This window comes from Meriones unguiculatus, chromosome 6 (genome assembly GCF_030254825.1).
Source record: "Meriones unguiculatus strain TT.TT164.6M chromosome 6, Bangor_MerUng_6.1, whole genome shotgun sequence".
NCBI lineage: Eukaryota > Metazoa > Chordata > Mammalia > Rodentia > Muridae > Meriones > Meriones unguiculatus.
The window spans coordinates 112,432,098-112,448,035 of record NC_083354.1 but is presented as its reverse complement, the minus strand read 5'-3'; the positions used below and the strand labels follow the sequence as shown (position 1 = coordinate 112,448,035).

Sequence of the window (15,938 nt, the reverse complement as noted above, 5' to 3'; positions counted from 1 at the left end):
TTTTAAAAGCATTTTCATATCTAGTTATTTTGTGCATCTGCGTGCCTCAGCATGCATTTAGAGGATAGATGACACCTTTTGGGAGTCAGTTCCCTCCTTCCTCCTTTTGAGCTCCAGGGATTGAGCTCAGGGTTTTGGTCTTGCCAGCAGGTACCTTTTTCCTCTGAGCCAACTTCTTGGCTCAATATAGAGTTTTAAAATAAAAAAATTTAAATGCATTTTTATTAAAAATTATTTTCAAACCTGAAGTGCAAGAATTCTTCAAATATTTAAGTTGGAAGAATTAAAAATTGTTTTGAACAATTATATTTATAGCCTGGTTCATTCTTTTTACTGAGAAATATAGCCTAGAGAACTGTCTATCAGTATCCTTCAGTTATTTACTGTTTAAATTCAGGGGCCTAGGCTTATTACACTGTAGTCAGGATCTGATCAACTATAAAGTTAGATTTAAAATGTAACATTTTTTAATTAAATTTTTATCTTTTTATATTAATTACAGTTTATTTTAATTTGTATCCCAGCTATAGCCCCTTACCTCATTCCCTCCCAATCCCACAAAAATCTAACATTTTTTATGAAAGAAATCTTTTAAAAATGTTTCTAATTCTCCCAAACTGGATGTGAGGAGCCCTATGGCGGAATTCCATTCAGATGAAAAGGTAGAAACTAGATGCTGTAGTGCTGAGTGTATACTTCCAAGTTGAACGGTGTAAAACAGAATTCTTAAAGTTGAATAAGCCATCTGTGAGAGAGAGAGAGAGAGAGTCCGAGAGACTGAGACTGTTGTTACTGTTATTCATGTAGCACAGATTATTGACCTCTTCTGGGGTAACACGTCGCCTTCCTGTAGACTCCTAGATTGGGACAGCATATGCTCTCTCTGTGACCCAGTGTTAATATTTGTCTTCTCTAACTACTACACAAAGAAGAAATACTTGTGTGATATTTCAGAACTCTCCTCATCTGGTACATCCCGCAATGTGCTAAAGTTGGCTGTATAAGCTTCTGAGTGCCGTTAATCAAGTTAAAAACACCCTTAAGCTTGTCGTTAAACACGATTATTATTAACATTGAAGTTGCATGACAAGGTACATAATGAACAGGGTGATGGTGCATGAAACCCAGCATTTCCCAATTATTTCACATTTTCCCTCACCTCTATAGGTTCTATATGCGGTGGGAACACTATGTGTTCGCTTTGCCAGCGACCTAGACTTGTGTGTGTGTGTGTGTGTATACCATGTCTGTGCTTATTAATAAATCCTTGGATATATGTCTGGATTCACCAAATGTTGTTCCTTTTGACAGCATATTCTCTCTTTTCAACATTCCCAGCATAAAGATTACAGTTTTCTTCGCAGTCATGAAAATATAGCTCTTTGTAGCACATTATCTACCCTGAGAATGTTGCATTCTCTAAATGGAGAATATTTAAATATAACCTGTTCAACCTTTATTTTAAACACCCTTTTCCATAGTGTCAAGAAGCTTTCTCCATTTATTTCTTCTAGTGGTTTTGCAGACTCAGGTCTTACGTTTGATTTTAATTCATTTTGAGTTGATTTATTGTATGTGGTGTCAGATGGGGCTCTATTTTCATTCTTGGGCATGTATATGTATGCTTTCCCCAGTACTATTTAATGAAGAAACGTTTTTCCTGTAGTGCATTCCTGGCAACCTTAGCTAAGGTCAATCAAGTAAATGTGTGGGGTTATTTTGGGCTTGTCTGCCATGTTCCAGTGCTCTTTTGTGTCTTTGCGTTACTACCACAAGGCTTTGATTACTACAGTTCTTGTAGTTTGTTTTGAAGTCATATAGTATATGTGTCCAGCTTTGTTCTTCACGTAAAATTGTCTTGACTATTCTTTGTTGTTGATTTTCCACAGAGATCCTAGTGATTTCGGGTTTTTTTTTTCATGTTCCTGTGAAACATGATACTAGAATTTTGATTGGTATTGCATTTGATCTGTGTATCACTTTGGGTATACTGGACATTTAAATAATATTAATCCTGTCAATTCATGAGCACAGACTATATTTCCATTAATTTATGTCTTCTTAAATTTTTTTCAACAATGTTTTATAGCCTTTAGTATATGGAGCATTTATTCCCCTTGGCCAAATTCATTCCCAAGTTATATATTTTTAATGCCATTATCAGTGTGGTCTTAAAGTCTTTTTGGATAGTTCATTTTCAACATCCAGAAATGCTATTGATGTGTTTCTATTGATTTTGTCTTTATATGGTGATTTGTACCTTTACTAAATAAGTTGTTCAGTTTTCAGAAAAGATTTTGTGCTCATAGAAGACATAGAGATTTTTTTTTTCTCTTTCCAAATTGTATGTCTTTTATTTCTTTTCCTGTCATTGGTCTGGTCAGGAATTGTAGTCCTGTGTGGAACAGAAGCATAGCTAAACACAATGACTTTGCTTTTTGTGCAAAGCCCAAAACAAAGCCAAGACATATGACCAGGAGCTGCAGTGAAGAATGCTGGCACTAACCAAATAAGGAGAGCAGTGAGTGGGAGTATGCCAACCCGAGAAATCTCTGTCTAAAAGAGACAGAAAGGAGCTTTTCTCAGGGAACTTGACGTATATTCATATAAGAAAGAGTCTTCATCACAGGTAGAGGTCATTGCACTCCTGAAAATGCTCATGTAATCAAGGTTATACATCCCAGAGTTTTAGGTGGCTGATGGGACTACACCATAGTAAAGAATTTAATAGTATATTAAGACTGAATAGGTCTGTTACCTAGGAGAAGTGATATTCTACCTGCTCTCCCCTGCCCCCACCAAGAGCTCTGACAGAGGACTAAAGGTTAGCTCAAGGGGCAGTGCCCCCCCCCACTACCACAGCAGCTAACAGGGGTGTTGCAAAGAAAAAGTAAAACATAAAAATTTCAAGAAAATGAATGGGACTAGAAAACAGTCTACTCAAGAAGGCAACCCAGGCTCAGACAGGTAAATACCATGCATTCTCTCTCATGGGTCGATTCTGGCCTCTGTCAAATAGGGATATGCAGGTGGAAGTAAGTCAACAGGAAATGAAAAGTGAGGCTTTAAAAGGGCTGTTGTAAAGACAATAAAACAAAATGTAAGGAGTAGAGTGGGTGGAACAGGGAGATGAGGAAGGAGTGGGAAGTCAACCAAGGAGTGGGAAGCCGACACCAACCAAAAAGTGTTAGAATATATATAAAAACCCCGGAAGGAAACCTGTTACTATGAAGTTTATTTGAAAATTAAGGAAACAAGTGGCAAGTATGACTTCCTTCATTGTGCTTTAGCCTCACGGGGGAAGCTTTTCTATGTTACCCTTTGGGTATACCGCTAGCTGCCACCTCATACAAAGTTGTTGCTCTGTTGATATTATCCCTTTTCTATTAGGTATGCTAAGAAATTTTTACCATGAAACGATGGGGCGTTCTTTGAAATGCTTTTCTCTATCTCTTGAGCTCATCTTACTTGTAATTGTTAGCATGTTCATCATACTGACTGACTTGTCAGTAGCCAAGGATAAACCTTACTTGATTATGGCCTATGTTTCTTTTTGTGTTCTGTTGAATTTGTTTCTGTCATTACGAAAGGGGGAAAACATCTTACATCTGGAGTCAAATAAGCATATTCTGGAATGGTCTCCCTAAATCCCGTGTTCTGATGAGTTATCAATTTAATGGAACTTTTATAGTAACATAAAAGAAAGCCATAAAATAACACACTTCAATAGCATTGGTGGTTACATTGAGTATGTAAGTGATGGAGAAGCTCTAGGCCTTACACTGGCTGATCTCACTTTTAGCCCTGTGTTCGGTGAGATGAGGTGTCTGTTTATACATTCCAAGAGAATTTTATCAGCTTGTCAAAGGAAGTTTGGTCCCACACAGAGCTAGGCAAGAAATGGCTCTTTAGCTGAAGTAGCTCAAGATAATTTGTAATTAGGTTCTGTGTCTGCAGCATTCCAACCTGCCCGGTTCTTTCCAGGAACGCTTCTCAGTTTTGCAGCATTTTGTTTAGGGTTTTTGCAGCTCTGTTAGTGATATTTGACTATGACTTTATTGCATTGTAGTATTCTTATACAGCTTCATAAACTGAGTTTGGAACTATTCCTTTCTCTTCAGTTTTGTTTTGTTTGGAAGAGTTTGAGGAGGATTTGCATTTAGTTCTTGAGACATTCGTTAGTGTTCACCACAGAAACTGTCATTCCTAATGATTAGAGTTTTGAGAAATGAAGATTTTATCCACAGAAGGCTAGTCATTTTTATGTCCCATTGAGGAAGAAGAAAAGAAACAAGTGATATTTAAAAAAAAAGTGCTGTTCAGTGTAAGAGCTCTTAAAGTTTTGGAATCTGTTCCATATTGAAACTATTCGCTCATCTCTGGAAATCTGAGTACAAGATACATGTCTTGGGTTGCTGTATGTGTGGTCTAGGCCCATCACCATTTGGTAATAGTTACAAGCAAATACTCATGTCTAGGGCTGAGGATAAAGAAACAAACAAACAAAACAAAACAGAAATAACTTGCTCACTGAGAATCTGCTCTTTACGATTTTTTTTAAATAAAATTGATTTTGTGAGGCAAGTGTTAGCTCTGTAGCCTGACCTTGAACTGCTTTGTAGCCCAGAGCTGGTCTCAGGCTCACAAGATAGGTTAGACTGGCCCTGGGGACTCAGCAATGCCCCTGCCTCAGCCTCCCCAGTTCTAGGGTTATAGGCATACCCTAAAACACTGGGCTGACTGTTTGTTATTTGACTTTTAGTTCAGCCTTGGAGAACTGTCAGGAAATAGGAAGGATGACTGCGCATTTCGTGTCAGTACATTCTCTTATATCTGTTTACACGCACACATGTTATGCTAGCCGAATATCATTAACCTCAAGAGAGCCCTCAAATCATAGGAGAGGTTCAACTTAGCAAAGGACAAAACCTTACAAAGTTTGCTGTTGAAAACATTGGATTGACATTGCATTGTCAGAAAATCAGCAGCTTTTTATAAATTGTATGTATTCAGTAAGTTTGTTCTTACTTAACAATACAGATTGCCACAATTTTGCTGTTAACATTTCTATGTTCTCAGTTACCGATAAGCATCAGTTCAAGCCAGAGCAAATGCTGTACCGATTCCGCTATGACGATGGTACATTTTACCCGAGGAGTGAGATGCAAGATGTGATCTCAAAGGTAAAAGACATCTTTGGCCAATCCATGTCAGGATTCCTGTTGCTGTACTTGTGGAAAATGAAAAGCTACTGAGAGACTTGGAAAAGTCTTCTGATGTAGGAAACTCTTAAATTATCTCATAAGCAGTCTTCATCTAATCGTAAATTCTAAAATTACAGTGTTACATCATTTGTTTTCTTTCCTGGTTCTGAATGAAAGTGGAACCTCACTCAAAAGGTACCAGTCATTAAAAATCCTTTCATGTGGAGCAACCTCTATCAAGACATTTGTATAAATTAAAACAAACAAACAAATAAACAAACAAACAAATATAAGGACAAATGCCCATTTTATTGTACTCTTGCAAATTTTATATTAAAACATAACGAACACATATTCTAGATTTATTGCTGTGTAAGCTTTCTGTTTAAAGTATATCTTATAATTTATATTAAGAAATATTTTAGGTAATTTATATGTCATACATATATGACATATTCACAGTACAATTCCATCGTGTTCTTCAGCACCTTAACTTCCATTTTTATCATGTATTTCAATGTTTGGATAGCGTTTTGATTTTGCTGAGGCTGCATAATAACTCAAGGAGACTGAAAAAGAGTTGACGCCTTATTCTGAAAGTTTGCTAGCGTGTCTCTTGAGTGATCATATCCACTTCTGACCTGTCCTGTCTCCCACAGGGTGTAAGACTGTATTGTCGTCTTCATAGCCTCTTTACCCCAGTGGTCAGGTGAGTCTGCCTCTTAAGAGGGTCATAAATGGAACTTTGTTTCATGTGAGAACTCGGATCATCCCATTTTAAGTGATTATTTATCTTAAATGTTCCTAAAATCTTCTGGCACTATACATTTAATGTCTTTCTCCTTTGCTAAGCTTTCTAAAACTTATTTTATTATTATTTCATACCACATTCTTAAGCTCAAAGTGATATAATCCAGATTCCCTTAGTATTTAGTGAATGGTAGTTGAGTGATCTAAAAATGATTCAGAAATACTGTTAATTTAAATGGTCACAGATAGGAATATATATATATATATATATATGTGTGTGTGTGTGTGTGTGTGTGTATGAATAATTGAACATTGGATGTATAGTTATATTTCCTTTTAAAAAGCTTTTTACCTCAAACGGCAATATTTTGTATTGGAAAAATAAGAATTATTTTAGAATTAATAAATATGATCTTGGAGTTTGCTAACTAACTCATTTTCAAAACAAATGCATAATCCATTTTTCTTTTAGTTTTTTGAGACAGGACCGTGGTCAATTTTTTTAAATGAATAAATGTATTTTTAAGTAATGTCTACAGAATGCAAATGTTTGTATGAAGTGGTTTTATTTTACATGTTTAATATCAATTCTAAGGTGATGCATAGATAGGTAGATAGACAGATAGATGATTATAGATGATGGGTAGATAGATGGATAGATGATGGATAGGTGGATAGATAGGTAGCTAATAGATACATAATAAATGGGTGGATAGATAGATGATGGATGGATGTGATAGATTATAGACAGACAGATAGATAGATAGATAGATAGATAGATAGATAGATAGATGAATAGATGGTACCATGCAGTTTTTATTACTGTTGCTCTATAGTACAGCTTGAGGTCAGGGATGGAGATACCTCCAGAATACCTTTTATTATAGAGGTTTGTTTTAGCAATTCTGGGTTTCTTGTTACTCCATACGAAGGTTGAGCATCGACAGATAAATAGACATTATACAGGTGAATGGATAGACAAGCAGACAGACAGAGCTTGTTTTCGGAAGTTGCCGGGTCTACATAGTGGAATGCCCTCTTCCGCCAGGTGAACACTGTGAATAGGTTCTGCAGGGGGACTGCATGTCTTCCTGCCTATTTGTCCTGAATAAATGTCTATTTCAGCTGCGGGCTGCACAGCGGAAAGTCCGGAAAGAATGAGTGTGGACTTTGTAATATTCTGCTGCTGTAGATCCCTTTCAGATGTTCTGACCAAATTAGTATTAGGAATTAGAAATTGTGTATCTCCTTTTCTGCTAAACAAATAGAGAAGAGTAATGGCTAATTCTCCATGTCATCTGAATGTATACAAATATTATATGCATGAAATGTGTTCAAAAGATTCACTTTAAAAATTAATTTTATTTTAATTTTTTTTCTGTGTGAGATTTTTATCTGAACAAAGTTACAGGCCATAGGAACCAGTAAGAAAGAATTATTGTTTGGTTAGAAATGACCGTTATTTATGTGTTATGCAAGAAAAATGCATGGAATTAAAACATAAAACAGATGTACTGTATGATAGCCATTCATATTTAATACATATGAATTTGGTTTAGAGAAAAAAAAATTGCTTGCTGTTAAGAACCAGATCCTACATCTGGTCTATGATGGACTAGCCCTTTCTTTGCTGTTGATGCTTATTATGGAAATCAAGGTGAAAGGTGACAGGTTTTAGAAAGATGGAAATGAAAATGGTCTCAAAATACAGGAAAATGAACTTGTTTCCCGAGGAATTCAGTTCATATACTGAAACCCTAAAAGTTTAAACCAAATTTCAGAGAGCTTTTTGTGCACGGGAGAGAGGCCATGGATTTTAATTATAAATTACTGACAGAGGCTAAAGGACAGGAAATGTAGCTAGTACTTACTAGTCACCCTAAGCTATTAGCAGTTTGCATAGTTTTTTTTTTTTTTGACATTTTGCAAGGGCTGTCATTTTCTCATTCTCTTTGTATCTGGGCCTACAAAATGAAATGAATTTTAGATTTCTGCCTTTGTGCACAGGAGCGGTCATGAGACTTCGATTTTTCACTGAACCTTGAATGATTTCTCTGGTAGGAGAGCAGGAGCCTGATGTGAGAGCCAGTGAATCCCCTTATCCTCCAGGGATGTGGGGAGATGATTTCATTGTCCCATGCATTGCTTAGACAAATTTTGTGGTACATTTTTCCCGTATCTACCTCAGGCCTGCAGGCTTTACAGAGAGACTGGGAACAACTACAGTGCATGCCCCCCTCTCTTCTTGGAGAACATGGAGGCAAGAAAGGCTTTTGCTCTGTTCTCTACACTTTGAGGATGGTTTACTAAAACCATGACTTAGGGGTAGAAATTCCATTTTGTTATTCCTCCATTAATGAGATACTGTTTTTCTAGCTAAATCGCCACCAGGTATGATAGCAGAGATAACCATGTGTGTAAAACTGTGAAAGAAGAAATGCGCTATTTTTGGCATTTTGATGGATCTGTCTTCTCTTACAGGTGCTAACAGATTTTTGTCTCCTACCTACTTTGTTTCCCTCTCTTATATACCCATAAGTTGGGTAGCCGAACGCTCATTGGTAGATTTTCCTCCTGTACACTGACACTGAATGGAGGGATTTCCCTCCTGCACTCACTCCGTCTCTTGCTTCATGCTCTTGTTTTCTTCTTCCTTTGTAGAGATAAAGATTACCATTTAAGAACCTACAAGTCTGTCGTCATGGCCAACAAATTGATAGACTGGTTAATTGCACAGGTAAGGAGGCGAATGGGTGTTGCTGTGCTTCCTTCTTTCCCATTTAACTTTGAGTGTGTGAGTTGGGACTTGCCTTCAGGTGACACATGGGTCTCCCTTGCCTGCACCCCTACAGACAGTATGAAGCGTACTTAGGACTTGAATCTGGTTCTTGGCATCTTGAACAGCCTTTATGCTATCTTCTTTTTTCAAAAATAACATGGTCCTCTTTTTCAAACATGTGCTGTTTCCTATAAACAACAAACAAGCCTAATTTGAGGATAAGTAAAGAATAGCGATATTTAGTCACTAAGTTGTCTTGCATGCAAATTACTAATTTGTTTTAAAGTATCTTTTCATGAGTCTTCACAAATTATTGCCATCTCCCATGTCATTAGAGACCATCTGGGCTTGGAGAACCAAACCTTTCATGTCTGTGAAGTGCAGAGGCCACAGTTACTGTTGCTCAGATTCACTGAAACAAATTTTTGTTATTTGCTCCTAAGTAAAACACATGTGCACATCTAACACATAACAGTAGCTTTTCAAATACGAATTTACTTAGTTATTTCCATATTAGGTCAAATGGTAGGTGCTTGGGTATATTCTCCTGACTAAAGGGAAGACACTAAGGAAAGGTGTTATACACCTGAACTTCCTACCGGGGGCAGGGAGGGTGCTTGGTTGAAATGCAGTCACTAACAGAACTATTTGAGTCAATTTCATAAGCAGCCTTACTCTTTTTGAGACAGGGAATCTCTGTCCCGGAACTCACTTTGTAGACCAGGCTGGCCTCGAACTCAGAGATCCGCCTGCGTCTGCCTCCACCTCCCAACTGCTGGGATTAAAGGCAGGCGCCACTCCACCTGGTGCCTTGCTCTTTTGTTTGTGTTAGGATATCCTCATTTTCCTTGGAGAAATAGGTAATAAAATCAGATATTTAATCTTAAAATACAGTTTGAGGTTTTTATTGTTTAGTGTTATTTCTAAACTTTAAAAGGTCACCTGTTGTTTTTTTTTAATGATTATTATTTCATTGACTAAACTTTCACGTAGAGAAGTTATGACTTGAGAGAAATCAGATAGTGGATTTAATAATGCCCTGAATCACATGTCCACTAGCTCTCCAGTGTGATGGCGCCTAACACTTTTATATTGCTGGACACGCGTGCAGCTGAGTTTGGTTCTTTGCTCAGTAAGATAGTTTCACGCACAATGCAGGCTGCTCTAGTATTAATACGAATTCACATGATACACATGATATGGGCAAAGATGAGGAAAATGCTTTTGCAGCAAAACCTGATGTCAAATAAACATTTAAATTCTAATCCAGGAAGTCAGTTACTGAATTTAAGGGGGCGAAAGTACTTGTATTTTCTGACATTTAAGGAAAAAAAAATAAAAGAGGATAAGTTTCAGAAATGCTGAAACATGCTGAAACAAAGTATTTTGTTACTTCCTGTCTGAAACTCCCAGGAGTTTCAAACAACCCGTGTCTGATGCCAGCTCTGCTAATGCTGAAGCAAGCTTTCAAATGTCACTCCTTTTTTTAGAGTGTAGTGTTTTCAGCTGCTTACTTCATCCTAGAATAGCGTTCCATGGCATCTTACATAGGTGGCTGCCACTTCTTAATTCCGAGATTGTGAAATGCATACGTTTAAGGCGGACATTTTCAGCTCTGATTGCTGAGCGTCAACATAGGACTTTATGGGCTGCCTTGGGAGAGGAAGACATAGCAATGGGATGACAAGAAAGCAAACTAAAGCGCCTCAGTTAGGAGGAGAAGAGACAAAGTAAGGCTCCCTTTCCTACAAGACTCGAATAGGACTCAGTCTGCACATTGATCAGTACTGAGCTGATCTGGACAGCCTTTTTGGGTGGATTAAAGTTGGCTGCGGTGCAGCAGTCTTTATGTTGTCTTGAGGTATCATGGGATAGGTGTCTGCGATACGTGAGTGAGTGATATCGTCTTGGAAAATGCAATGACTGTTGCTCTCTTCTGCATACGTGCTCACTTGCTAGAGTGATGCTTGTACTATAATGACCTGTAACCAAATACCTTATTCCACAGAGTTGACTCCTCACTGGATAAGTGCGTCAATGTATTTCTAAAACATCACGTGATTTGTTTACGTGTGATGTGCAGGAACCATTTGTAGTTTTTAATTAAACAAGTTCTTGTTTCAACCCACCCAAACAATTTTTTGTACCTTTCTTCAGTGTTTCCCAGATATAAGTAGACCCAAAAGGATTTAAAAAAATTATATTAATTATTTATTACAATTTATTCACTTTGTATCCTGCTGTGGCCCTCTCCCTTGTCTCCTCCCAGCCTCTCCCTTCCTCCCTTTTCTCCTCCTGTGCCTCTCCCCTAGTCCACTGATAGAGGAGGTTCTCCTCCCCTTCTATCTGACCGTAGCCTATCAAGTCTCATCAGGACTGGCTGCATTGTCTTCCTCTGTGGCCTGGCAAGGTTGCCACTCCTCAGAGGGAGGTGATCAAAGAGCCAGCCACTGAGTCATGCCAGAGACAGCCCCTGATCCCCTTACTAGGGAACCCCATTTTGATACTGTGTCTATGGGCTACATCTGAGCTGGGGTTTTAGGTTCTCTCCATGCATTGTCCTTGGTTGGGTTGTCAGTCTCTGCAGGGTTTTCTTTTGTTTTTGTTGTTCTTTTTTTGTTTTTGTTTTTGTTTGGCCCTGTTGGTCTCCTTTTGGAACTCCTGTCCCCTCCAGGTCTTTCTATCTCCTCCTCCTTTCATAAAATTCCACCCCCTCTGCCTAAAGTTTGGCTATGAGCCTCAGCCTCTGCTTCGATACCTAGATCAGTAGAGTCTTTCAGAGGCTGTTTGTGGTAGGCTCCTGTCTTGGTCCCTGTCTTCTCCTGCTTCTAATGGCTATCACACTTGTCCTTCTGAATGAGGATTGAGCATCTTCCCAAGGGTCTTCCTTATTGTTTAGCTTCTTTAGAACTATAGATTTTAGTATGTTTATCTAATATTATATGGCTAATATCTACTTATGAGTGAGTATATAGCATGTGTGTCTTTCTGTTTCTGGGTTACCTCACTCAAGTTCTATTTCCTATCATTTACCTGTAAATTTCATGATTTCCTTGTTTTTAATAGCTGAGTAGTAGTCCATTGTGTAAATGTACCACAATTTCTGTATCCATTCCTCAACTGAGGGACATCTAAATTGTTTCCAGATTCAGGCTATTATGAATAAAACTACTACAGATTGGGAAAGGATCTTCATCAACCCTATATCTGACAGAGGACTAATTTCTAAAATATATAAAGAATTTAAGAAGTTAAACACCAACAAACCAAGTAATACAATTAAAAAAATCTGGTTCAGAGTTAAACAGAGAGTTCTCAAAAGAGAAATATTGAACGGCAGAGAAACACTTAAATATTCAATGTCCTTAGTCATCAGGGAGGTGCAAATCAAAATGACCCCTAGATTTCACCTTATACCCATCAGAATGGCTAAGAGTAAAAACTCAAGTGACAACAGAGGCTAGAGAGCATATGAAGAAAGGGGAAATCCTGGTGGGAATGTAAACTTATACAACCATTTTGGAAATCAGTTTGGTACTTTCTCAGAAAATTAGGAATAGTGCTACTTCAAGATCTAGCTATGCCACTCCTAGGCATATATCCAAAATATGCTCAACTATACAACAAGGGCATTTGCACAAAAGAATTTTTAAAAGTATAGGATTACTACAGGATCATTTCAGATTACATTTATGCACTCTTCCTTTTAATGATATATTGGTCTGGCAAATATAATATTTAAATAATCAAAGCAGCCAAAGCTTTCAGCATAAGTGTCACACCATGACCAACCGCTGAAATAAAACATCAACTCTCATGCAGGTGTCTTCTTGCCTTTGAGAAATTGTTGATCAGTTGGGCTCATTTTTTGATCTTTTGAAAGATTCTCCTTCAGCATCATCTTCCACGGAAGCCACTATGGGTGCAACAGCTAAGCTCAGGGACTTTTTTCTTTGTACCTACGTCACTGAGAGAATTGGGCTGATTAAGAATCTTAACTAAATTGGATAATGATGCTTAACTAGGTATCACTTACTTACGATGCCCCTAGTAAGGGGAGCAGGGACTGTCTCTGACATGAACTCAGTGGCTGGCTCTTTGATCACCTCTCCCTGAGGAGTGGCAGCCTTACCAGGCCACAGAAAGAAGACAATGCAGCCAGTCCTGGTGAGACCTGATAGGCTAGGGTCAGATAGAAGGGGAGGAGGACCAGGGGAGGGGCATAGGAGGAGAAATAGGAAAGGAAGGGTTGGGAGAAGATGAGGGAGGGGGCCACAGCAGGATACAAAGTGAATAACTTTTAAATGATAAAATTTTTCACAAGATCCAAATCACTGAAAGGATTTTTTTTGTTTGTTTGAGAGTTTTAATGTGTGACATCTTAAACTTGGTGTGATATTTAGAAACAAATAAATATATATTTTCAAATGAATGCATAAAATGTATCAAGCACCTGGATTGCTAAAGATTTGGTGCATATCTACAGGTACATATTCAGAGTGATTTGGTGGGTAACAGGATAAGGTTGTTTCAGAGGTAAAGTTTATTTTGGTGCTTCCTAGTCATGGCTGAGAGTGACACTGAGGTAAGACAGTTGTAGGAAACTGGATTAAATAAAGAAAAGGGGTAGGTTTGAAAATTTGGAAAGTGCAGCTAGGGATGAATAAGAGCAAGACTGGACGATCTGGAAAGCCCAGTGGAATTTGATAATTCAAGTTTTGATTGTTAAAAAGTCTTTAAGTTTAGAACATGGAATTTCTGTGTGGTAGATAGAGCCGAATTCTGCAAACAGTTTATACTAGAATGATGCCAGAAAAATATGTCAATTTAGATAAGGGAAAAACACTTGCCAAGTGAGAGTGTTGATGATAGAAACAAAATAGGAATGCGAGTAGATTTGGTAGAGAACTTAAGGGCTAACAAAAAGGACGAGGGAAAAATTATGTAATGTGTGGGAAGTGTTCCTTAAACTATAAACCGGGCTGTGTCAAGCCTCTGGTTGTCTATTAGCAGGCACTCTGATTTTTGTTGTTGTTGTTAACAGGGTGATTGCCGTACCAGGGAAGAGGCAATGATATTCGCTGTCGGACTCTGCGACAATGGATTTATGCACCATGGTAGGAACTCTTACCCTGTAACCTCACAGATGGATTTCACTGTTTTGGTTTTTCTTGGGACATTGGGAGTGTCTCTGCTCCAGGAAGGTCAAGGCAACCTGTCTGGGTCTGGCCATGGGTCCACGATGAGTCACCACATCTGCAACTGATTTCACCAGTGGCGCCATTTCTATGGCCCATTGCTTGTTATCTACCAGCTTTTCTAGTTTTTCTCTTATTTTCCTAAATTGTGTTGACTCTAGAAGAGCTGTGACATGACTTAGCAGTTTGATTTTTCTTTTAAAAAACCTTATATATCTCTTTGAATTCATTTTATATTAGACTTATGGTATTGCCTGAATGACAGTATATAGTGGAATGATTTAATAAGAGCACATATGGGTAATATTTAATGTAAATTTTAGGAAATCATCCTTAAAATCATCTTACAGAACAAAATCTTTGGAAACATTTTTCTTTTATTATTATTATTATCATTTATTACAATTTATTCAATTTGTATCCCGGGTGTGGCCCCCTCCCTTGTCTCCTCCCAATCCCACCTTCCCTCCCTCCACTTTCTCCTCCTATGCCCCTCCCCTAATCCGCTGATAGGGGAGGTCCTCCTCCCTTCTGTCTGACCCTAGCATATCAGCTCTCATCAAGACTGGTTGCATTGTCTTTCTCTGTGGCCTGGCAAGGCTGCACCCCTCAGGGGAAGGTGATCAGAGAACCTGCCACTGAGTTCATGCCAGAGACAGCCCCTGCTCCCTTTACTAAGTTCCCCACTTGGATACTGAATCTATGGGCTACATCTGAGCCAGGGTTTTAGGTCCTCTCCATGCATGGTCCTTGGTTAGGTATCAGTCTCTGCAGAGCTCCCAGGGCTCAATTTTTTTTGGCTCTTTTGGACTCCTTTTGAGCTCCTGTCCCCTCCAGGTCTTTTTATCTCCACCTTCTTTCATAAATTTCATGCCCTCTGCCCAAGGTTTGGCTATGAGCCTCAGCCTCTGCTTTGATACCTTGATCAGTAGAGTCTTTCAGAGGCCCTCTGTGGTAGGCTCCTGTCCTGTTCCCTGTCTTCTGCTTCCAATGTCTATCGCGTTTGTCTTTCTGAATGATGATTGAGCATCTTCCCAAGGGTCTTCCTTGTTTAGCTTCTTTAGGACTATAGATTTTAGTATGTTTATCATATATTATATGGCTAATATCCACATATGAGTGTATGCCATGTGTGTCTGTTTCTGGGTTACCTCACTCAAGATGATCTGTTTTAGTTCCCACCATTTGCCTGCAAATTTCATGATTTCCTTGTTTTTAATAGCTGTGTAGCATTCCATTGTGTAAATGTACCACAATTTCTGTATCCATTCCTCCATTGATGGACATCTGGGTTGTTTCCAGGTTCTGGCTACTATGAAAAGAGCTGCTACAAACATGGTTGAGCAAATGTCATTGTTGTATAGTTGAGCATCTTTTGGATATATGCCTAGGAGTGGTATAGCTGGATCTTGAGGTAGCACTATTACTAATTTTCTGAGAAAACACCAGATTGATTTATTTGGAAACACTTTTTACTGTACTCAAGATTCTCATTCTTTGTTGATCACTTCAAACAAATCATTAAACATTAATGTTTTATTCTATCAAAGTAATGCGTTTACCATATCTACTCCATCTTACACAGTCCAGGCACCCAGACAGTCTTTTTTCCTTTGCTAATAAAATGTGCTTCTCACCATATGCTTGATACAGCATTTACCTCCCTAGTTATCAAGATATGTATGAAAAAGAAAGACAGGCACCAGTTTACAATCATTTAGGGTGCATCCTTTATCATCATGTGCTTTTTAGGGAAATCTGTCCCATGTCCTTATGTCCAGATCACTGTTGGTTCCTGAGGAGCAAACTATTGACAGAAGATATTATAAAATCTTAAGAAGTTAGAACAATAAAATCCAACTGACACCCCTCAATTATTTTTCTCTTTAACCCAACATAGCAGCAGGTAGTAATTCGATGTATTTATTGCAAAATACAAAGCGATAACAAAAGTTAAGCCGACAAAAGTCTCCAGCCTGTGTTTCTTGGTGCTTTTCTGGCCTGCTA

At 38.3% G+C, this 15,938-nt stretch overlaps 1 protein-coding gene across 2 annotated transcripts in view; it reads left to right on the top strand.

Moving 5' to 3' along the window:
• Positions 1 to 15,938, top strand: part of Prex2 (phosphatidylinositol-3,4,5-trisphosphate dependent Rac exchange factor 2) — a 276,972-nt gene that overhangs the window by 109,379 nt on the left and 151,655 nt on the right. For both annotated transcript variants that reach the window (XM_060385865.1, XM_021653961.2), the window contains 4 exons: positions 5,080 to 5,183; positions 5,864 to 5,913; positions 8,616 to 8,691; positions 13,778 to 13,850. In XM_060385865.1, the coding sequence (XP_060241848.1) occupies positions 5,080 to 5,183; positions 5,864 to 5,913; positions 8,616 to 8,691; positions 13,778 to 13,850 (303 nt within the window). The remainder of the gene's footprint in view (positions 1 to 5,079; positions 5,184 to 5,863; positions 5,914 to 8,615; positions 8,692 to 13,777; positions 13,851 to 15,938) is intronic.